The sequence below is a fragment of the Charadrius vociferus genome, unplaced genomic scaffold (assembly GCF_000708025.1).
Source record: "Charadrius vociferus isolate BGI_N301 unplaced genomic scaffold, ASM70802v2 scaffold63, whole genome shotgun sequence".
NCBI classification, from domain to species: domain Eukaryota; kingdom Metazoa; phylum Chordata; class Aves; order Charadriiformes; family Charadriidae; genus Charadrius; species Charadrius vociferus.
In genome coordinates this window covers 271265-295501 of record NW_009647579.1, presented here as the reverse complement: position 1 = coordinate 295501, position 24237 = coordinate 271265, and the positions used below count along the sequence as shown (strand labels likewise).

Below are 24237 nucleotides of genomic sequence, written 5' to 3'. Positions count from 1 at the left end.
AGTAATCAGGAGCTGAGTAAAATTCTACTATAACGTAATCCAAAACTTTAAAAGTATGACTAGTCCCGCAGCCACAATGTTTTCAAATATTTTTTCCTATTAAACATTATTAATGATCTTTTTATTCCATCTTTATATAGATAAAAAAACTTGTTTTGTTCCATATTTGTTAAGTATTCTTCATATATCTGTTTTTTAGCATACAAGCCAAATGTCAATAGAATAAAATGAATGAATGTATTATTTACAACACTTAGCAAACACTATTCATGGATTAAAATACAGTATAACTTGTCCAAGAGGACTTAATCCATTAAAGACATAGGAAACCAGCTTAATTTGTCAGAATGGCAGCCATTAACTCTGCAAGGTTATGCAAATACGGCAGATGGATGAGAAAGTGCAGGCCATCCCCACTGTGTCAAACATAAATAAACTGTATAAAACTGGCCGCTAACAAATTTGTGTAGAGGAGGCAGGTAAGGAAACACAAATACTTTTATCCCTTAAATAGGAACTATTTAAATAACTCTACAAATGTTGTTAATGCTTGGGAAATTCTACAACTACTTTTGTTCTAAATAGCTAATACATTTATTGGTCTGTGAAATTCCCCTAGAGGGAGGAAAGCTTCAGAATGTCTTGACACTATCTGTGTGGAACTGGCATGTCAATTGGCCATTACAGACCTATAGGAAGTACTTAAACATAATCTAAGTATAAATTTAGATAAATGAATAATATTGCTAATGAATAATATTCCTGACATTGAAAACCTTTGATTTTAAAAGTATGTGATTTTCCTGACTCCATCAGGTCAATAACTGTTTTTAAAAGCAGTAATTTCTGAACCTATTAGAGAGCAGAAGGGGGTCAAAGGATCTTTCACATCACTGACAAAAAAATACAAAATTTATGTGTTTGCGTGTATGTGTTTTATAGAGGAATACAGACACAGACAAATTGGCAAAGATCTTGCAAAAGAATCATACGGGTTTACAAGTCAGTACATCACTGTAATACCTTCAAATGTGCCATCGTTGCACTCTATTGCTACTGTTATTTGGATCTTAGATGCATGGAGGCCCTTTCTTCTAAACATGAGTGTGGATAAAAATACTTAGTCAAAGAACTTGTGAAAGGGAAGAGTATATCACCTTGGGAAAGATACATGAATGCCTTTGTAAGAGCTGCTCATAAGCATAAACTAGGTCACTAGAAGAAATACAGGAACCTGTAACTCCAGGTGATTACTATTCATGAGGGAGGGGGAGGAAAAGGAGAAAAAGAAGTACCCAACAATTTGAACAGTAGTGTAACAGTGGGATAACCCAGAAATACTGCAGAAAGATTACACTGTACAGGACTAAGATCATCATGATCTATTACATAGCATTACAGAAAGAGTCAGGCATAAATTTCATGACACTAAACACATGTGCAACCAGTTTTACAATTCTGCTTTCTGGTTGTTTTGCATGGAACAACTTTTATTCCAACTTCTTTTAAAAAGTGGGTCACATAACTAGCCACACGATCCCAAAAGATGACTACAAATAGCTTTGAGGTAATTGCTATATATTAGGCAGTATATGCAAACAGAAGGTCAAAGAGAAGATAAATTGTGAGAGAGTGCTTGAAGCAAGCTCCTAGCTTTCACTGGGCATTTGCAGAAGTAAGACAGGGGGAACAAAGTTGTTTACATCCTGTTTTTTCCATGCTAGATTGCTGAACTCTTTAGAGGACTGAACCCCCCTTAACTAACTTCATCAGTTCAAGTTCTCTTTACAATTGAGCAACCCCTAGTGTACCTCTTGACCAGTGACCTCTTCTTTCCAGTTTCCATCTCACTTTTGAGCTGGATCTTCTACAACTACATGAAACAGAGTCTTTCTAAGGCTGAACTACTTTTTTTTTTCCAGCTTGTTCTACCCTGCCTTATTATTTTTAGCTTCTGAAAAAGGCATTTTATTCCACCCCAAATTTGCAACTTTGTTTATCCTTCAACACTACCTTTCCTGTACTGTCAGGAAAGCATATCCTTGGATCACTTTCCCTTAGGCTGGCTCCAGTTGTGCAGAACAGGAGAATTTGCTTCCAAACCCCTAATAGCTAAGAAAGAACAGAATCTCACATATGATCTGCTAGCACTGCTGCTCTCGATGGGCTACACGAACAAAAATATAAACCACACAAGACACTTGTCCTTCTCTACCATATAAAAAATGCTTATCAAACACTTCAATATATTTTCACCTTTAAAATGCTTAAATGTTGTTTGCCAAATAATCCAAGATAAACTCTTCCTTTTATAGCTTAATTTCACTACTTCCTCCCCCCACCCCACCCCAAGAACTCAGTCTACACATTCCTGCTAACAACTTTTCTTAAAAGGTAGAAAAAGATACGGAGCCGTAGGAAATGCTTCTCTGAAGTTTCACTAATGAGGAAGCAGATCTTAAGGCTCTTGCTGCTATTGGGCTCATTTGTATTTTTTATGAGCTGATGTACTAGTGGGTAGAAAAGAGACAGACTCTCTACTGGCAGATTAACCAGCCCTTTAAGGATGCCTGCTATTAATTTTGATTATTCATCTGCACATCTGTCTCTGCCCAACTGTGTCATGACTATAGCTCCTTGCAGCTCACTTCATTTAACCAGAAGCTTTTCACCACTGAAATCTGTCAGCTTGTTTTGTTATCTTACAAGATGTAAACTCTACTTATAATCTAGTTGAAGATCAGATCGTTCATTTCCACTAGTGGGAATAAAATGATCTCTGATATTAGAAATTATAACGTAATAGTTATTGATCACAAGTTACTGACATGATGGTTCCTGACAACAATTGGTACCTCTATAATTTTCCTTAAGAAAACATGCTTTGCTAACCCCAGACTGTCCCCGCTGTGGGTCTAAGGGAGCCGGTCATACTGTCAAAATCTCTGAATGGAATACAGCTTTAACCCTTTGTTGCCTTAGAATTTCATAGACAATTCCCCTACTTTCCAATGGAAGAAAGACTAGCTTGTACCAGCTTTCAGACAACAGATCCTGTGCTCTCAACTGGAGAATATTTGTCTTTGTTTTGCCAAAGCTTGTCCCTCTTATGCATCTTAAGGCATATGGAAGAAGGCATATGATCTGTTTATTTAACACCTTTAATGTCTTCACTTTCATTTTCTAGACTCTATCTGACTATAATAATTTGGATTGTTACTATCACCTGCCTACAAAGTGTAGTACATTATCAATTCAGAAGGAATATAGAGCACATTACTGTGCAGTTCATTTAAGCTCTGCTCCTGTCCCACTCACTACTGCTTTGTTCATCTCGGGAACCATAGGAGTTTTCTCAAGCATTCCATAGGTCTGGCATAAGTAGGAGCCTGGAATCTGCTGTTCTTTACCTTCAGCTGCTATAAACTCTTGCCTATACAAACAGAAGACTGCTAATACACTGTATATTATCCACGCCTGCCCTTTATGAGACCCAACATGACTGCATTGTGATTCACCTGATACAGAAGCAAGTGATCTAGCAGAGTTGGGATTAGATCACATCAAATATATTGTTTGCCTTTACATTTGCTTTCGTATGAATTCTACATTAGAAGTACTTTGGTCTTTCCCATCTAAGAAACATGCTCCAACCACCATGGTCAATGTAAAAAGAACCACTTGGTACAGAAATCAGTTCTTTCCTTAGTGAGGCAGGATGTCTGCTCTCAACATGAATCTTTTATCTGGTGTTTGTTTATTCTGTCACTGTTCTCATCAGTCTGAGGGTTAACCACCTGAAGGAATACAACTGAAAAAGTCTTTCTTCCTCTCATAGTTTTGCCAGGTTTACAACAATACAGGGTTCTCCAAACCAGGTTATTTTTCTTACGCTCTCTTTAAAGAAACCCCCTGCTTGCTTTGCGATGCAAGGATAACACAACAGACCACAACCACTGCAAGATTTTGTCTGTGGATTACCATTTATCTCTCTTTCCAATAATATTTTGAATTTATTTTCAGTAATACTTAATACCTATTTAGTCAAATTTGGTTATTTACATAGAAATTTTATCATTTAGATTCATCTAGCCTAGATGGAAACAGGCACACTGCAAAGCTCTAACCATTAGCAGTTCCTCACAAATCCTATCACACTATGTCTCTTTTGTGCCACAGCAAATGGACCCACTTTATTATGACTGAGGGGTAAAACTGACAGTCTTCCCAGATACATTAGATCCATCATAGGGCTGACTTGCATAGGTTCAAAGAAAATAAACTGCCATAGATACACTTGTACTATCTCAAAACCTAGGTACTTTTAAAAAATGCAGGGTAGGAAAGAAGTTGTTTCTTATAAAAGTAGGTTTCCATATCACCTATGTCTTGGATTTTTATGTGCCTTTCCATAGACTGGGGTAGACAACTTTTATAATCAAATTTCAGCCAAGGATGCACACATACAGTCACCATTATTTAAAACAAGCTAAACATTTAGTGGTTTTGTGAACACTTCTACAAACAAATTCTTTTCCTACACTATTTATAGAAGGCAAACACTAAAATAACCAAAGATCAGCTGAGACAAATTTACTGTCTTATTTTAGTGAATATTAATTTTTTTTGAGGTCTGAATAGATTCCATATAACAGGAATATGGAAATCCCTTCCTGAAAAGATTTTTCTCCTCCTAGTGTCTCTATTGGATTCAATAGTCATTATTATGGACTGTGAGATAATATTTTCCCAAAGATAAAGAAAACAAAAGAACTTATTTCATGATTTCTCTGTCTTTCTGCTATCACCTACACAGGTTGCTGTGTGATAAGTCGTTCAGAAGAAGTCCCTCTGTGTAACTGTATTCTATGAGGAATATTAAGAACGTGACTGCGGGTCAGGATTTGCTCTACCTGGTTGGATGTGTGTGGCCTCTGAATTGAGAGTTAATACTAATACAGATACCTCATAGAATAGTTTTTATTCACAAGCTTCCTGCAATTTTTAAGAGAAAAAAGCCATAAAAAGTGAAAGTTAGATCTTAAATTAATCTTTCAAATAATCCCCAAAACAGCAGTCCGAACAGAACAAACAAGCTTCTGATATTTATTGCCAAGCGTACTAGTAAATATGACTGAGAATTGCAACCATCCTATAACGTTTATACACAAAAAACTAACTTTAGGACACCAAAGTACAAGGACCAAGCCTCAGTTACAACACCTGCGCATTCCTGGACATATATGAAATGATAAAAATAAATACACGGCAGACTTGAAGTCCTACTCCTTTTGATGTATCAGTATAATCTTTATGGCAAAATTACAACGCCTAGGTCTCTCTGAAAAACAGAACAATTTTACGTATTATATGAGACAATTTGCTCTTGGAAAAAGAGAACAAAAAGAAAATCGTTAGATTTCTTTGTTAACAGAATGAGAAGGAGTGAAGGAAGAGAAACTAAAGTGACTCAGAAGGTAGCTACAATCTTTGTTTTTATGAAAAACACTAACAACTAGGGGGAAAAAGGACAGAAGTAGGAACATGGATACCAAGTGACATCCTGAATCACCAAGTCTGGTTGCCTCTGGAAACCAGAAAAGGGTAAAATTATACCACAAAGTCATTCTTAAGGCATAAAATTGACTAAGGCCTAACCCTTTCGATATGTCAAAAAGCAGTGATTTCATGTGGAAGTCTTTCAGAATGTCCCAATTCCTACTTGACAAAAAGGCCCAGAAAACAAACATGGATTCTCCCTTTGAAGAAGCATCTGAATCTTTTGCCTCACACAGAGATTGTAGGAAAAGTATTATCAAACGGAGAAAATTCACATATATGAAGATGCTGGGCCAAACTTTCTGCTATGTGGCTCCAGCAAGGTAACAATTTTGTAAGTGGGACATACAGTGCCTAAGCACTTCAAACGATATCAGTGTCCAAAGGAATTGTTTTATAGCAGTCTTTCGTGCCTATGTTCAAGAGATTTTTTTTTGCTTGTTTTTTTTGTTTGTTTGGTTTTTTTGTTTGGTTGGTTGGTTGGTTTGTTTTATTTTTAACCTGTTCAAACTCTGGAACTCTTGGCTGAATCAAAACATGTGACTAAATGTATCACTTCCCAGTGGCAGAATAAACATCTGTAATTATTCTAAGTAAGCCTCTCTTGGCATACTACTGCCACAGGGACCCTCCTGTGGGGAACATCACACAATGCAAAGAACATTCTGGAGGCACACAGGAATTGTTCTGGCTATCTTGTGTATTATTGATCATAGTTGCTACAAAATCTGTCTGAAAATGCTAACAAGACACCTAAGCAATGGCAACCCAAGAGGTGATCAACTAAGTACTGTGCTAGAAGTAGCGTCAGAACTGGAGAGGGTACAATCCTCAACTTAGGAGACAGCCCTGTGTCAAAGGGCCAACAGAGTGAACATTAAAGTGTCTTAGTTACTTAACAGAATTTTATAATTAAGGTAGCCCAACATTGGAACTCTCATCTTACTAGTATGTTCTTTATTTTACATTTCTGAAAAATAAATTACAAACATGAAAAGGTTGTAAGGTAACTTAAAGGAAAAATAAACACAGTTTCAGGCAATGAAATACGGTTATCAGTAATTATATGTACTTAGTTTAAAAAAAATGAAATTAAAATTGAATTTACACTATACCCCAGTTCAGAATTGCATGGCCTTCAAAGAATTTTTTTTTTATGTTCTCATCAGTTTTACAACTGAAAGTAGTGGCACTATGCCTTTCTTAGGGTATTGCTTTGGCATAGGATGATAACAGACCCACCACTGCATATTCAGAAATCTAAAATAACAAAAGGGATGGGGTTCATTTTCTGACCAAACAAAACCACTCTTGATACGTATTTTATGGACATATATTGACAGTCTATGCTTTCACGTGTGAAGAACTTTTAAAAAACTTAGAGAGATTAAAGTAGGTTTCATTAAAACAGCTTTAGTTCACAAACCAGAAATAACTACATGAAGCTAGTGCTAAGGTAAAAGAAGAAAAATATTTCTATTGGGGGAAAAGTCAGTAATACTGGTGCAACTGAAAATGTAAAACTTATATAAAAAGAATCTAATTTTATTGAAAAAATATATAGTCCAAACAGCAACAAGATTTTGAGAGTTCACAGTTTCTTACATTCTACTATCTCTCCAATATTAAATAAAAACAATCATTGTTGCATTTAAAATGTTATTTAAAGCTTGCTATTTTCTGAAGATACATAGCCTTTCGGCTTTAAAATATGTATTGTTCAAAATCTCAGAAAAAAAAATACTTCTGCTGACAAGAATGTGTCTTTTTTTCTTCCTCATATGCTGGTTGTGATCCACATGTATTTTGTCAGCATTTATCCTCACAAAACAGTAAAATCAATAGGAAAGCTCTAGAGAAAGCCATCTGCAATGAAGTATAGAATGAATACTGATAATCTGCTAAACAAGGAAAAGGAAATTAGGGGTCGACTGGCTGCTGGGAGAAGTACCATCATACATTTAAATCAGCATTTTCTTAATTAAGTTTATTTGTAAACAAATCTTGAAACACAGTGCATGCTTTGTGTTCTAATATTTTCTGAACAAAATAAAGTCACTGTAATATGGATTTTGACCACTAAATCCACAACATAATTAAAAAGTAGCAAATGAAAGACTATAGTCTACAATAAAACATGAGCTTGTGAAATTACTACCTCCTTTAACTGGGGTTACTATGCCTTTATTTAGAGTTAAAAATCATTCTTTAAGCCAATAGAATTTTAGATTTGTTTAGCACTTTTGAACAAATTATTCTAAGATTTTTTCATATTGGTACCTACCTTTCTGCTTTGACTTTCCACAGCACCACTGAACCATTTGAGAAGTATTGAAATAATCAACATTTATTCTGATCAGCAAAATTTTACCCTCCACATTCATTTTACGTTGGGTTCCTTAGATGCCCACAACAACAGTTATGACAGTTAGCATGCACACTTCCCCAAAACATGCCAAAATGTTGAATGCTCTCCATCAGACTCCTGAGCAACTCAGAAATAGCTCAAAAAAGTTTGTCCTCAGACCTTCCTTCCTTCCAAAGGAATGAGCACTGTGAAAAAACAACTATAGTTCTATTTATGTTAAAATAAAATAATAACACACACACACACCCCAACCCAACAACAACAAAAAAGCATGGTTCCCCCGGGATGTCCTTCTGTAGCAGTGGGAATCAGCATGCGTTACTTTATAGCAGTACGTTCTGCATGCTTAGCTCTTTAGTATATAAAGTCACTTCATCAACCCAATTATTTCTTTTTTTTTTTTCCTGTTTTTTCCCCCAAAGTAACTCTAAACTACTTTAAAACACCTTCATTACAGAAATGATTCAACCAGCACTGCTGCAAACCATGGAAATGTAAAAGCTGTTAAAAATGTATTAAACGCTGTCCATGCCACAAGGGTACTAGTGTAAAATGACCTTAAGTTTAAAGGCTCCCTATGAAGGCAGAACAGTAATCTGCTCTGCTTCTCCTAATGAATAACAAATGGGCCTTCACAATTCATTTAGTTCAGTACAAGCTGCCATTACAACCCATTTTGTTTTTTTAACTTTGTGGTAATGTATCATCTTGCCTGACTCTATGTCATCTTCTTGAAGGTCACCAAAGGTATGTAACTCCACTCTTAATAATGAAAAAAAGGAGGAAGGAAAAAGAGATATGACAAATTTTGACAAAGCACCGACCAGTCCATACCGATATACTATATCACACAGCGAGGCTCATACTTCCTACACAAAAATGCTTCCTGTATTGTAAAGAAAGTCAGAAAATCACTGAAGTCTTCGAAATAATTCTGTTTTTCAATTAATAACTAAAATAGAACAATATCTGGGAAAGAATTCTTTGAGTTTCCATTTACTTCCTCTTGATTCTTGTTACGCCCTAAAATATAATCTGAATCTGAGCATTCAAAAAGGAATTAAAAGACCACGAATATTCATCTTTATTTCACAGGTATTTAGAAACATGTATTATGTTGCTATGGACAATTAGCCTTTTATCCAATTTTAGTTGGTAGTTTAACTCACCCACCCTAAGGTTTTAATTATCCTCTCCGTCTGCATGCTTAGGCCTCAATTCATGCAGCTGGAAATCTGCCTCAGTGATGTTATAACCTTGTTAATGTAACAAAAGAGGAGTTTACTTAAAACTGTACTGACTGTGGACTTAAGCCAAATTTACTTGAAAGAGGAAAGAGACTGTCAAAAATCCTACAATAAACACAGAAATGCAGTTCTTTCATAACCTTCACCTTAATTCATATAGACAAGCAATTTACATGTAAGTGGATTCATATGGCCTGTGAGGGGCCTCCTCTCTGGAGCTGGACTATTCTTTGTACCCTACCCCCATCTTTAACAAAAAACGCTCCAACAGCTCACTTTACAGAAAGGGCAGAGTATCTGCAATCTTTTTTAATCACAATAAAACATAATTAAGATAAACATTTATAAAGCTAGTCAGTATCAATAAAGGCAGCATAATTTCACAAAGCCAATTTCAAGTAAGTTCAGCTAGTCCTTTGTCAAATACATATTTTAAATTCAATAAAGGTTTTATTTGAAGAGTGTAAAGTTGCACTTCTAATGAGGTAATAGTTACATTAGCCTTAAGTGGAAGTTGCTTGTCATATACTGATATCCCCCATTCATTTAGTTGCCAAATTACAGTAGGGATTTCCTAAGTTCATCTGTTAATTAGATTCATTTCTGGGCTAGATACTAACAAAAACCTACATTAGACTAAACAAAACATCATAGTATTGAAGTGTTGAAGGGAGATCTTTCTAAGAGAGAAATAATACAAATTACATTTCTTAATACAACTGTGAAAATACTACAGGTAAGTTTTATCCTAATTGGATCCTTGTACTTTTTTTTTAAGCAGGGATCTGATGGGGGGGGCAGTAGCGGGTAGGTGGGTGGTACACATGTATGCATAGCCACAAAACCCATAAAAGACTGTTTTCACTTCGCCAGTTTTCCTTCAGTTTTTTGACAAAATAATCCAGGGGAGTGATGGGGGTTATGGGCACCCAAAACAAAACTGGAAGGCAGTCAAGTCTCTTCTATGCATACTGAAAGTTTAAATATTTTTCAATAGGTGAAAAGTCTTTGCTTTAAGCTCATGAATGTCAGAGCATTTTCCACTCTGGTAAGAGGGTATCAGGTTGCTGGGTGACAGATGATGATCTACCACACCTCTGGGGCTCCTATTCTTCAGGTGTTACGTAATAATCTCTACTTTTTTGCTACTGAATTTCACACTAGTCCCAACAGCAGCTCCTGCTCTAAACCCCACAGACATGAACTACTTCCCTTTTGTTTACAGACCACACAGAAAACTAAAAAGAGTTTCTCAAGATAGTCATACAAAACCTGGATGAGGTTGTCCAGCTCACCAAAATACTCATAAGTTATCAAACACAGTAAATCCCCTAAATAGTGATGAGAAAATTCCATATTTTGGAGCTTTTAGAGTGAGGGGGTTTAAAAGTTCAGATCTCCCTTCCTATTAACTACATCACTCCTTCCTAGCCAGTCTTTGGGACACAGCTCGCCATGCAGCCAGCAGAACATAACCACTGTGAAGTTGCCAGTAGCTCCCTGACTGATGCAATAAGATCCTATAACTGAACTGCATTTTATTCAAAACTCTTCCAGCCTAAAGAAATAAGGTAGGATATTAAATTACATTCTTATGTATGTAGATTTAAGCGGAATTAGAATTTTGTTCAATAACTTATATTCACAATCCATGTAATGTAAGGATTTGAAAGTATCTAGGCTAGCTTTGATTCTGCATTGCGCACAGAGGTGACCTACCTATCCTAGCCTATAAAACCTACCTTCAACATTTTCTCCTCAGTACCTATCTGTTTCCTAACCATAAAGAAAGCTCAGGGGGGATGAAAAACAAAATAAAGTAGTACGTTTAATGACTGTCTCTGTTAGGCCAACCGATTCACATTTTCCCTACCACCTAGAAGATGAGAACCATGTAAGCCACTCTTCAAAGGATAAAGGTGAGTTTGTTTGGAAGCAAAAAAGAAGAATCCCTAGTAACTAGAATGATTTTAGCAACATGATGATCCTCAGAGGCTGGTGGGGCCTAATTTTGGTCGGAGTCAAATGCAACAAAGATAAACTATATGTTTGAGGGAGGAGTGGTTAGAAACTGGGAAGAGTTTAACCACAAAAAAAAGTATTTTTACATTTCTAATCTAAGCTAGTGAATCACAGTTCCTCCCTTAGCATCTGCATATTTACAAAACTAAAACTGGATGGGCTTTGGGAAATGCACTAACAATATTCTGTGTAAGTTTTTGCTGTGACCAAGCTTTTGTTTCGACTTGAAAAGTTTATCTATTCACTTCAAGCCACTTCACCCTAAGGAAGCAAGCCAAGGTGTCCTTTTAAGGTGATGTTTACCTGAACACAACAGCTTGACTGTAAGATGTAGCACAGACTTATATAACGTACCTTCTAAAATAACGTACCTTCTTAAATAGGCTTTTCTTTGCTGAGATACCCTGGTACCCCACACAACAGTGTGGACATAGCCAAGTTTGTTCACAATCAGAGAAAAATGAGATGAGCTCATCCTAATTTCTACTGTCATCACGTAGGATCACTGTCATGATTTCTCAGTCTCTGCTAAACAGCAGCATAGCACTGAGAGGTGTTGTTCATTAGAAATTCAGTGTCATAGCACATTTTTGTGTGCTATGCCGTATTTTAACAATCATATTTGAAAAATTCTCTTTTTACTACAATATTTCTAGGCTCGCATTGTTTAGTGTTGACAGTGATAACACGATACATGTTTTTATTATTATCTTGTTTATTATAGTAATGCTGGATGGCCGATGCAGGAAGGTCCATTATGCCTGGCATAATTAATATTAGTATTAATAAAGAGCATTGATCAGTCTTATCAGGCTTATAATCTAAATAGGTAAGCTAAACACAGTTCAGTGGGAGGGCATAAACACCACCAGAACAAGTAGTGTGAAGTTCTCTTGGATTTAAAATATGGTATCCCTCCCCAAAAGACCCCAAAAGACAGAAAGTCTTTGACTCATTTCAAGATATGGGTACAGACCTCTATGACAATAAATTCTTACAGGTGTCATTATATCAGTTAGATAAAAGAGTAAATCCTACTTATACCCTTACAGGCAGAAAAACTGCCCCATGAGCTCACACCTTACAAACCATGAGAGAATGCACATTAGAGCATTAATGAATGCTCACAGACATGACAGAGCAAAACTTCAAGCACATCTTGCACCTTATCAGAGAGAGAATCCAATCAGAGGAAACAAAGCAATTTGAACTTGGGTTTATTTTTCCACAGCACACACAGAAGTACTTGTTTTGCTGGGGACATGGGGAGGGGGAGGAATGAGGAAGCACAGGAAGGAGGCAGCAGTGGATTTACTTCATAGCATCTAAGGAGTAATGGGAAAGCAGAGAAAGCTAACCAAACCTTCCCCTTCTGCCACACTAAGAAAGCTGCTCCTGTTTGATTGCTTCTGACTCTGTTCTCTCCTGACTTTATAAGACCTTTTCCTTTTAATAGAAAACAATCATATACATTTCTATCCACACTTTATATTTTTATACAATATTAAAAAATAATCCAGTGATTTAGTTTAAATGATCCAAACCTTTAAATTACTTTGGTTCTCCATTTTCAAAGATCTGAGTTTACATTAAGTTCAGCATTATCCCACTGGGGAGACCCTCAGCTCATAATTCCTACCATTGAATTGAATGTCCTGGGTCTCAAGTATGCAAGATTTGCCACTGGAAAAGGAAAAAAAACTGACCCATCATATTTTGAGGTCTAAAATGCAGAAACATCTGCTAGAATCATATTCAGTTGGCTGAGGTTAGGAATATGGGAGCCTGCAGTTGATCAGCGCTGCCCTAGGTGTCACAGAGGCCAATGGGAATTATACTAAGAGGGTTTCAGTAGACAAGGGCGTAATTCAGTCAGCTTTAAAAAAAGTCCATGAAACAGAAGCGAAATTATTTTTTTGTTTATATTTTCCTACGTTTAAAAAAAAAAAAAAAAAAAAAAAAAAGAAGCTGTGCAATGGAAACCAGACAAAAAGCATTTGATACTTAGTAGATAGCATACAAACTTTTTGTTCTTTATCTACAAAGTTAAGATTGCTGAACTCCCCACTAAGTTGACTTTAGATAAAAATAGTAAGTTTCCTTAGAAAATACAAATATACTTCAAACTATACGTTTCCGTTGGAAGTGTCCAGACCTGCATTTTAATTTTTCAGGTTTGCAGAGCCCTCTTCCTTTTACCATTGTCCACGTTTCATTGAATACTCACTCATAGTCCCTTCTCACTATCCTTCTCATCATTGTCCCTGTCTGAATACTATTCCACCTCACACGAATTTAGAATGCAATGAATCAAGATATATCATTACACCACTTCTCTCTCTTTCGAATCGATCACTGATTAACTTCAGCAAGTGTCTAATATTCCTCCTGCTGGGGGATCTGGCAAACAACAGTTCTATGTTCAGTTTATGCCTTCCTTTGAGATTCTGCAAACTTCAAACATATCCTCCCCCTGCCTTCCCCTCCCCAGAGTGAAGAGTCTTTGAATCTCTCCCTCATAAAGCAGCTGCAGGATCCCCTTGATCTCTCTACCATTCAGGTTCTGGGGAAAGTACTAGAGAGATAAAACCCCTAAGTACTGTGGAATTACCAACATAAAATGTCTGCTGGAGCACTGACTGTTATTTTTCTAACTGAGGCAAGGTACCTGAATGGGCAGAGAATAATAGCAACAAAGTTGGAAAGAAAAGTGCACTACTAGGATACAGGGGGGCAACTAACATCGAAGTCCCCTTCTGCGTGGGAGATGCCTCAAACCATATGGATCATAGGAACCTGGAAGATCATTTTTACAACTAGAGAACCAGAAGCTTAACTTTCTATAGCTTCTTGAGAACATTACTCAGGGAAACACATGATAATTAAACCAAAACACTTATGAGACGAAGAAAGCAAGCTGGTCAAAACCATTTTCTAGATCAGAAAACGATGCTTACTTATTATAACCATAATATGTGTTCTCTGGAATACGTCTGCACTCTTTCTGGTTCGCCTTCAGACAATGCTTCTGTGACGTAAGAAGCACTACTGCCACTCCATAACAGAGAGGATGGCACTGCCTTCTTGGGAGGGAAACACTTTGAAAAGGTTGTTCCTGCACTCTCCCACTGTCTAAAGGGGACAGGAAACATGGGAGAGGCTCCAGCTTCCTTTGCTTGGACACCCATGTAAAAGCAGGCAAAAACCAGCCTCTCATATCATGTTTCAGAGAAATCCTAAATTGATCTTACTCACCTTCAATAGCAGGTGAAAATCTATTTTGAAAGTAAATTTTGACCTTAACAAGAACAAAATGAAGAAAAGAAATGGCACGCTTTCTTCCCATGCTGATGAAATTTCAAATATCATGAATCTTATAAAATAAAATGAAAGTATACTATCATTTAGTCTGAACTCATAAGACTCTCAAGTGAATAGGAACTTGGTGACACTCATATGTCTAAATAACAGAAGCGCTTTGCCAAGTAAAGAGTTCACTCATTCTATTCTCACAGAGAAACATTTTATTGCTTTGTGCCCCTTCATTGTTTACAAAAGAAAAACATCTCTTCATTTTAGTCAAGAAAGCTTCTGTTCCAGAGAACAAAGCCTTCATTTGGTTTTCTCTAATCTTTATGGTGTTTGCAAGTTGGTGTCAAAAATGTTAGTCAAGGCATGCTGTGTTACAGGTCTGTGGGGCAAAAGCAGTCACAAGAGACTTTCCACCCAAGTTAGAAGGAGACCACATTACCATTCTAACTACTTCCTATGGAAGTCACAGTTGTATCAACATCCTGCTGTTTTGTTTGTATTTAACTTGGGATATGACTCTCTACGCTCTCAGCATGAATCCTACAATTAAATAGAAGCAGTCCACAGGTTACTAAAAAACAGTCTAGTGTTCTACATTTGAAATGGTGCAATTTTTGAGACAATCAACTTGCTATCCAGTCACTGAACATGTTTGTAGTCTACATTACCACAGTTGAAACAAGACAAAATAATCCCTCTAATAAAATTACAAAGAATAGTAAACTGCTTTCTGAAAATTATTTTTTCTCCACAGCTATGTTTACGCTACTCTGTTATCTGACCTATTAAGTAATGATACATTAAAGAATTCATGTTAGAGAAATTATCATAGCTATCTTACTCAAAATATAGGCTATACTAGAGCTGACAAAGTAGAAAAAAAATATTTTAAATGATCCTACTCTCAAAATACTTCATTAATAGTCTAAGAAATCTGGTGTATTTGCTTTAACTTCAATTCAAAGAGTATCCTTTAATGTCATGTACCCACTGCTACTTATTTAGCCTAGAACTACCCCCAAGGTAGGTGCTGGCTCTTTTTAGAATATACTAGCATTGAAAAAGGAGCATAAACTAAGCATCTTTGCGTTAAATACCTCAGTTTTCAGTGTAGGCAAGAGAAATGGTTATCTACCTTCTCGCTTTCCTTTCCAGAAAGAAGGGGGTTGGGCAAAAGCACTGCCAAACTGTAACACAGACAGCAGTGTCTATAGGGAAACTATAATTTTAAGTGATTTTAAAGAGTGAGTTCCCAGCAATTTCAAAGAGTAGTTCCAACCTTAAGTCACCTTGCCAATTTCTCTTACCTTTCTGTATTGCTTTCCTCACCCTTGCTGCTGTATGCAAGACCCCAAAAAAGGAAATTAACTTCATGACTACATGCAAGTAGAGACCCTACAATTTCATCAGGGATTTTCCTGTCAATGAGTGTCATGCTTCTGGCCTGTGTATGAACTGAACAGGTGAATTGCATACACAATTACTCTGAAATGTTCCAGATGCACTGGATTTACTACTCACACAGAGATTTCAGAAGTGCTTTTGACCATAGCTGTACCCACAGCAACATGGAAGAAACCACTATCCTGTGGGTGACAGAACCTCTTGGGGTAGAGTAATTAAGACATAAATAAAGGAAAACATGCTGAGTTCCTTTCCCTTTCCCTCTCCAAGTGCCAGTCTCAGATGGTGATGGATGGAAATAGTAATAGGAGAATGTAAGGCAGGGACATGAGCCGATTTGTCCAGGTGCTGGAAACATGTCTAGATTCTCTGGACATCCAACAGCCCTTGTCAGAGCAGCAGCTCCTGCTGAGCTGCTACACAGATGTGAAATCCCCAACTTGTACTCCAGTAAAATTTATAGATGGAAAAAAGGAGTATGTCTGCGGAAAAACAGATGAAAGGTAAACTCCCTTATACTTCTGCCACCAGTACTTCATAAAGCATTTTGACTTTCCTACAAAATCTGACTGTGACTCTCTAGTTTTACATCTTACACAGTCTTCCCGTTGGGCTGTGATCCCTGACTTCCAGAATTCATTCAAAGACCCTCTTCATCCCTGCAATATCCTCAGAAGTCCACTTGAAGCCATTTGTATACTCACCCACGCTCGAATTCCCTGCACTAAAAGGAAGGAGGGTACCAGTCAGACCAGGTGACAGACACATTCTCTTCCCAGCAACAAGACAAGCTTCCTCCTTACTCTGCGAAGCTGCTCATACCCAGTTTGTGGAACAAAGCAGATCCAGACCCTGGTCTTGCACCCGAGATTGGCATCTAGTGGCAAATACAAGTGCCCCCTCCTTGTTTGGCAGTGCAGCTGAACCACTAACCCAGCAGGTAAAAGTACAGTGCGTGTTCAGTACTTCTGCAAAGAGTGGCAGCTGGTGGGCCTGAACGCTTGGTGGAAAAAACATTTTATCCCCTTCTTCCCACAAATATTTCATCCTTGACTATACACAGGTGCTGTTAAATGAATAAAGTAAACATACTGGAAAACAGAGATAAGCAATATTCATTTATTATTTTCAGTGAAAATATGGTGGACATTCTTAAACAAAGGAAGGGATGTTTAATATTATACTGTCACTGTGAGAAAATTTATTGCAAAATCTAATTTAAAATAATTTTTTTTGGACAGCACAGCAATGTTCTATTTGTGTTATTGAATGAAAGGACTAGTAGCTGGTTATTTTTTTAGGAGATCTTTAATGCTTCATTACTGAAGCAATCTGATCTATTCCACATCAGGGAAAATATATATGCTTCTGGAAATTTGTAGTGAATTTCAGGGCACAATCATTTCCAGCAACACCCACAGGTGATGGCATGAACTCTACCGAAGTCAAGGAAATTACCTTTCAAACTCTTGGCAAGAATTTCATTCAGGATACTCCAAAAGCTTCAGAGCACTGAGTCTACTGAGTTGACTGCTAAAGGAAACACTCAGTAATTAACAGTTGGATCTCAAAAATTAAGAATTAACAGATCTTCAAGTCAAAACACGAAGTTCCGTCTTTTTGGGGATTAAGCCCATGGTCACTCACTACCAAGTGCTGTGTTTGTCACACGTAACTAAGTCACTGAAAGATTATCAAATCAACGCAAAACCACAAGGAAATATTTTTTTTAATCTTGTATTTAAACATATTTCTAAGTAGAGTAAACACCACAGAAAGTTAATTTAAGGGCTTTTAACCAAGAAAACTCCAAGTTTTGATAACAAAGTTGGGGGGGGTTTGGGTGGGTTGGGGTTTTTTTGTTTTGATTTTCACTTCAGTGGTTGCAGCTTGAAGATTACATGCATATAATTTAGAAGTTGAACTAACAAAGGTGGTGATAATAATTTTTATATCTTTTCCCTCACATGCCATTAGACTTTCTTTTATGACTATTGGCTCTCCAGGTCAAACTTTATATCTTCCAAAGGGAAAATAATTTTGACCATTTCTAAAAAGATGATCTATCCCATAGAGTAAAATCCACTTTCCATAAGGACAGGCATTTATTTCACATACATATAAAAAGCCATTTTAATATTATATAAATACTCATTTATCTATCTATACAGCTCTCTAATTTCATTACAAGCAGGTTTATGAGTTTTGGAACGAACCACCATGCAGGAAAAGACATCTGTATGAAAGCATTGTGGACGCCTGGTGGTCATGAAAGTATGCTCCACAAATATGGTATTTCTGAAACATCTGGAAAAAAACCCACCACATCACAGAGCAGAAACTTCTCCTACCCTCAAGCTCTTCATATTACAAAATGAATAAGCTTTTCTAGGCAAGCCTTGTGAAGTTCTCAGTAGGCTGTGCTCCCTTCTTGCGGACTCTCAGAAAACAAAAAACAATGTCGGGGAAAAGTAGTCTTGATATACATTTCTAACTACCAATTTTTAAGTTCAGGCCAATTGAAACATTTCTGTAGATGATAAATACATTTTTTAAAAACACTAACATGCCTTTTGTCACACTGCAATATAGAATTTTTTTTAAACTACCACTTATTAAAAAATAAGTGCATGGATAGAAAGACCACAAAGCATTAAGACAATTAGGCAAAATGATGGATTTGAACACATGCTACGTTTCACTGTTAACATGTATGTGTAACTTCCATTAATGTCAGTATGAGTTATGTGTGCACTGCTAAAATAATATGACCATAACAAAAATATTTCCTCCAGAACTAATATAGCAATATTTTTAATAGACATTTGGGAACAAAAAAAAAAAATCAAAAAAAAAATCACATATTTAGAAAGTAACATGCAAATGCAAATCCTTCTCCAAATCTAACAATTTGAAATTTTTTCAAATAAATCTTATTTTGTCACATGTTGGCATCAAGTTAAGAATAACTTGATGTTTACCTCCATCAAATTACCTTTCATTTAATGGGCACTTATCTAGTTTCCAGTTCCAAAAGACCAACCAGATAATGAATAAGATTAAGCTGCTATCCATTTTTATTCTAAACTTCCTTAAATAACTGAATGTATATGGGAACATGTAATGATGACTGAAGAAGTTATCTAAAACTGACAACTGATTGTAGCCGGTAAATTAACACGGATCTTGGCAATGTCAGCCAGATGGGCGTAGAATGCAGAGTTATGTTTGGAACTTGAACATAATATAAGCATAGGAAATCGTTGTGAATGGCCTTAAACACACAGTTCATGCCTATTTAACTGGAAGTTGGCACCCAAAAACTGTAATTGCTCAATATTAAATTAAAAAAATGACAAATAAAAGTTATGGTCAATGTTGCCAATTAATAAATTATCTTAAAATATCAGAGAGAAGACACATTGTCTTAGTATATTGCTACAACAGAATTATCATTATTCTGTCAGCGGTTGTTTGGGTCTTAGCTAGCTTCTACAATCTGTTTTTAAGTATACTTTATTCATAAAAAGAAGTAATAACATATTTAGTATACTCTGTTGTAATGCAGCAGTTTTGCAATATTGTTTGTCATACACTTATATCAGTGAGCAATTTAAAAAATTAAACTACTGTAATAAAATATCTGAGTTATTTCTAAAAGTTTACTAATACATGTATATCAATTCATGTTGTTTAGTATATCTTAATAAATAATCTAAAATTAAGATATATGTTTTATTTTATATTTAATAGCAGGCGTGTAGCCCTTCCCATACAGAGCTCAAAAAAATTAGTAAGTGTGTTCATATTTGCTTGGTTCAGTACTAATGTTGTTAAAGAGCCAATAAAAAGAAAAAGTAAATATGATCATGTTAATTTCTGTCATTATTCTATTTGTTCTTTCTGTTTAGTAAAATTGTGCTGTGATTTTATATATTTTATTGTGTCCATTAACTCTATTTCCTATCTCCTAGACCAGCAAAATCATCCTGATGTCTGATAGCCATATTCATTTCTTTCCAGAAACAACAGAAGTCCTGTCTGTTTCCATCTCCAATACGAACTCAGCTTTGTAAGATATTTCACAGAAAGTATAGTTAGGATAGAATTAAAATAGTAATAGAATATGGGTTTTTTTAAATGAAAGTGAGTTCTAATTCTAGGTTATTAGCTGAATCACAGATTTCAGGGGAAGTGATTTGTATAGGAGTTAGAGCATCAGAGTATTACAAGTAAAAAGACAGGGCTATGTAGCTGGGAAAGCTCCCTGACAGAGGATTAGGTAACCCTGTGGGGCTTAAGTAGGAAGAAGTATGCATTATAATTAATTGTATTTTATTATTACAGGTCAGTTTTGTTATTAACTTAGAATTTCAGATGAATTTTAGCTAGTTCAAGATTAAAAATTAAAACTGCATATGAACAATTGCTTTTCTTGAAGATACAAAAAAAGGTAATGGCAGAAAAAGTCTACATACTTGCACAGCTAACAAAGTAGCAATTAAGAAAGCAAAGGCAAAAAAGAAAAATGAGAAAGAAGTCTTTTAAAAAGAAATCATACTAATGACTACTCAAAGAAACGAAAAAAAGCCCCACACTTTTAACTAGAAATTTTTATTAATTTAAATTTGTAGGTGCTAAATTAAAATTTTCTTCTAATTTTACTATTTTAGTTTTTAAATTGAAACTGTAAAAACACACTATATGTTTATATCTCTTTTTTAATTCCAAACTATATCTAATTTGGAACTTTGATACTGTGGCTTTCACCACTAGTACCATGCACTCAGTATTTTAGTCGTAAAATAAAACAGCTTTTATCAAAAGAAAAGTCAAACGTCACCAGTTTTTGCCAACCTCACTTCCCAGCCTGAAGATACATGCCTTATACAGTTCTGTGAGATTCTGTGTACCCAACCAAAAAAGTCACAATAACAGAATTAGAGACTGCTTTTTCCCCACTATGTTGTTAATAATTGAAAACTATGATAAAAAGAAAAAAAATAATCATAGCATTAGGACAAAAAACAAGCACAAACTGAAAGGAACAGACCAAAGCACTATAAAGAAAATAGATGACTGCATGAACTATACTAGCATTGGGCACCTGAGTTATCATAGATGAATTAACATCTACATATAAAAGAAAATTAGAAAACTGAAAAATGTATCTATTATAGAATATAATATCACATACTACTCTAATTCATATGTGCTCCCCTTTTTCTGTATAGATACAGAGTTCATTAAAGTCAAAAGCAGAAGTACTTTTGATTTCACTGGAAACGTTCACGCTTACATTACTGTATTTCTGCACCTATATTACATAGCAGCCATTCTTAAAACCTACTTTTATACAACTCTAGTAAGCATATGTCTCCATTTCCACTTTGCGTTATTTACAGCAACATTATTAATATCACTTTTTCTGATTATTTACTTTCCTGTAAAATGTAAGGACATCTACAGCAGCTTAGCTGAAGTCATATAAGTGTTTTGAGTTTGGCTTAAGTGTTTTGGGTTTTTCTTTTCCTCCCTCAATAAAGCAGTTTTGAAATTACAACTGTAAGTTTTCTTTGTTGAATGTTAACTACACACTCACCAGCCTAGACAAGTCATAACAGGTTCACTCTTTTCTGCCAATTTTAAAGATCATGTCAGAGCTTAAACATCCCGTAATTACAGATACTTACCTTTATTGTGGGTAGGAAGTTAGATCTAAATTACAGGTCTATCTTCCTTTTTCAGTTCTATACTTTTACACATAGTGATAATGTGTATGCAAATAGGTTGTCAGTTTGAGTTTGCCGGGTTTTTTTAACCAATTCAATGCAATAAACTTTGCACCATCCATATAGAGTTAATAAACCCCTTTCCTTGAATTTGACACTAACAGAAACTCCAATATAGAATTCCCACTGAAAGATGGGGCTTTAAACCCTCGGTTTCTCATGGAAATTATATTGTGCTGATATTTTATTGCATGTAACAAAGGACAGCTTTCAAAAAATTCTTCACGTGTCAATTGTTGAGTACTTCTAAAATGAAGACTTTTGCATTCCCACATTTCACAAGGAATTTAACAGTCTTACAACTCTTAGAAGTCTTTAGACTTAAACAGACTTAAGTCCCTCAGACTTAAATATATACATAGAAAAACACTTACAGAAAACAAAAAAACTTCTTTCATGGCAAGAAAGTAGTAATTTTAATTTTTCTAGAAATCAGAGAAATCAAAGTACTTACTTCATTTCTAGAATTTCTTCAAGCTGTTTTCTTCGCTCTATTCTCAGGTTAGCCAGATGTGCTTCTTTTTCAGCCAAAGACTGCTGTGTTGAGGCAAGACGGGCTTTGGTAGAGTCTAATTCTTGTCTGGTCTTTTCCAGTGCATTCATCAGCTCTTCTACCTACGAGAGAAAACTTTTTAAGCTCCGTATTCTTTACAATAAGTAATCTGCAATCTATATAAATCCAGGAAAAAAAAATCTATATAAATCTAGAAAAAAAAACCCCAATACCAAACAACAACACAAAAAGAATTATTTTAAGTAAAAGGCTGTTCAAATCCATTCCTATCTTAACTGTTTTAAAAACTAACAGAAGTAGTCATTAAATACCAAAAAAAATCTTTTTCGACGAATCCATCGTGTAATATGCAACATTTACACAAAACAGAACTAACACAGATCACCAGAAACCTATTTAACCTGGGCCACAGCCACATACAGACACAATTTATAAATATTTTCTGCATTGTGTATATTATTTAAATTCAGGGTGGTGGTAACTTATCATAATAGTGATTTCAGAAATTTTAGATGCAGATATAGACATATATTTTAATATAAAACTGGTCATGACAATCCATTTATTTTTGATCAAAAAATGCAAACGCTTCTGTGCGGAACAGGTTGCCCAGTGAAGCTGTAGACTCTCCAGTCCCTGGGTATTTTCAGATCTTTAAACTGCATTGCCTCTAGTGGTCCCTTCTAACCTGAATTATTCTATGCTTCTGAACTTTAAATGTCTGTTAATGCTCTAAAAACAACCAAGTAATGGTCCTCATGATAACTGTGAGAATCTCTGAAGTATGAAACATAGGAAAGTTAGGCTGATCCCGGTTTTTCTTTAGTGTAGGTAAATGTCAACTGGATGTAGGATAAATTGCTTATTGCAGGAATTCAGAAAACCTTCATTTTTTCAGAAAACAAAATTCAGAAGTGAAAAAAAGTGTATGGCATGGTCTATCACACTAAACAATGAAGACTACATGTGACACCTGTCAGGCAGCTGGAAATTTACTTGTGGGTTGAACCATTATATTCACAGAACCAGAGGGTCACAAATAGTCTCTGGTACCCAGGACACCAGTATGATTTCCCCCTGTTCAAATTATACAGTTTACATTAAGAGCTGCAAGTAAACAACAGATTTAATTTGCTTCTATGAGATATAATGATTTAAATAATGAATGTCCTATTTCCTGTATTTTCTTTTTCACCTCCTTTGTCCAAATATTAACATTTTATAAATTAGCCAACACTTCAGGAATAACATCTAAATAAAATGCAATAGGAGAGAGGATATATTCCAGTTGGTCATGTTATACAGGTCATTGAAAAGTGTTCACTTCTGCTGGTGTATTGAAAAGTCTGACAATATTCCACTGTGGTCACAAAATCAATGCGTCTACAGAGAAAATAAGATGTTTTCTCCCAAGTTCATGCTTAATTGGTGTTTGTTGTTGTTATGTAAATCCTCCTAGCCTGCAATCAGTATTTATAAGCCACATGTTTTTGTTTCAATTTGAACACACATTGCCTCCTATATAACAAATTCAATAAAGCAAAATTAATAACACAGTCTTCATCAAATTATAATGAGGACTCACACCCTGTTCGAAAATGATACACTGATTACTTAGTTCTTCTACACCAGCTGCATCTGCATCTTTAGAAACACTCTGATAAGATCAATGGAATACTAGAATACATCTTATACTCTTCAGTGTGTAAGACACATTTCCTAAATGCAGAATCAGAATTACCAGTAGCATTGAAGCTACTGATGTTCAACTTTCCACTCAGAAAGTAAAACCAGTGTAACACTGATATGAATGAAATGGCAAGGAATGCAAATTGTGCAGTAGAGTCTGTGCAGGTGCAAGATTCCATTAAAGCAAACTCTCAAGATTAAGGTTTTAGATATCTTTGTAAAATGACTATCTAGTGAACTTTCACAGTAGAAGCAGCAATGAGAAAATACACTTGAGGGAAATAATAAAAAAAATAAAAATATTTGCACTTAAATCCCGGGGGGGGGTGG

The 24237-nt window shown here is 35.7% G+C and overlaps 1 protein-coding gene across 1 annotated transcript in view; it reads right to left on the bottom strand.

The window, feature by feature from the left end:
* ERC2 (ELKS/RAB6-interacting/CAST family member 2) overlaps positions 1-24237 on the bottom strand; it is a 366168-nt gene that overhangs the window by 71002 nt on the left and 270929 nt on the right. Inside the window, exon 14 of the mRNA XM_009880932.1 lies at positions 22159-22319. Within this exon, the coding sequence (XP_009879234.1) occupies positions 22159-22319 (161 nt within the window). The remainder of the gene's footprint in view (positions 1-22158; positions 22320-24237) is intronic.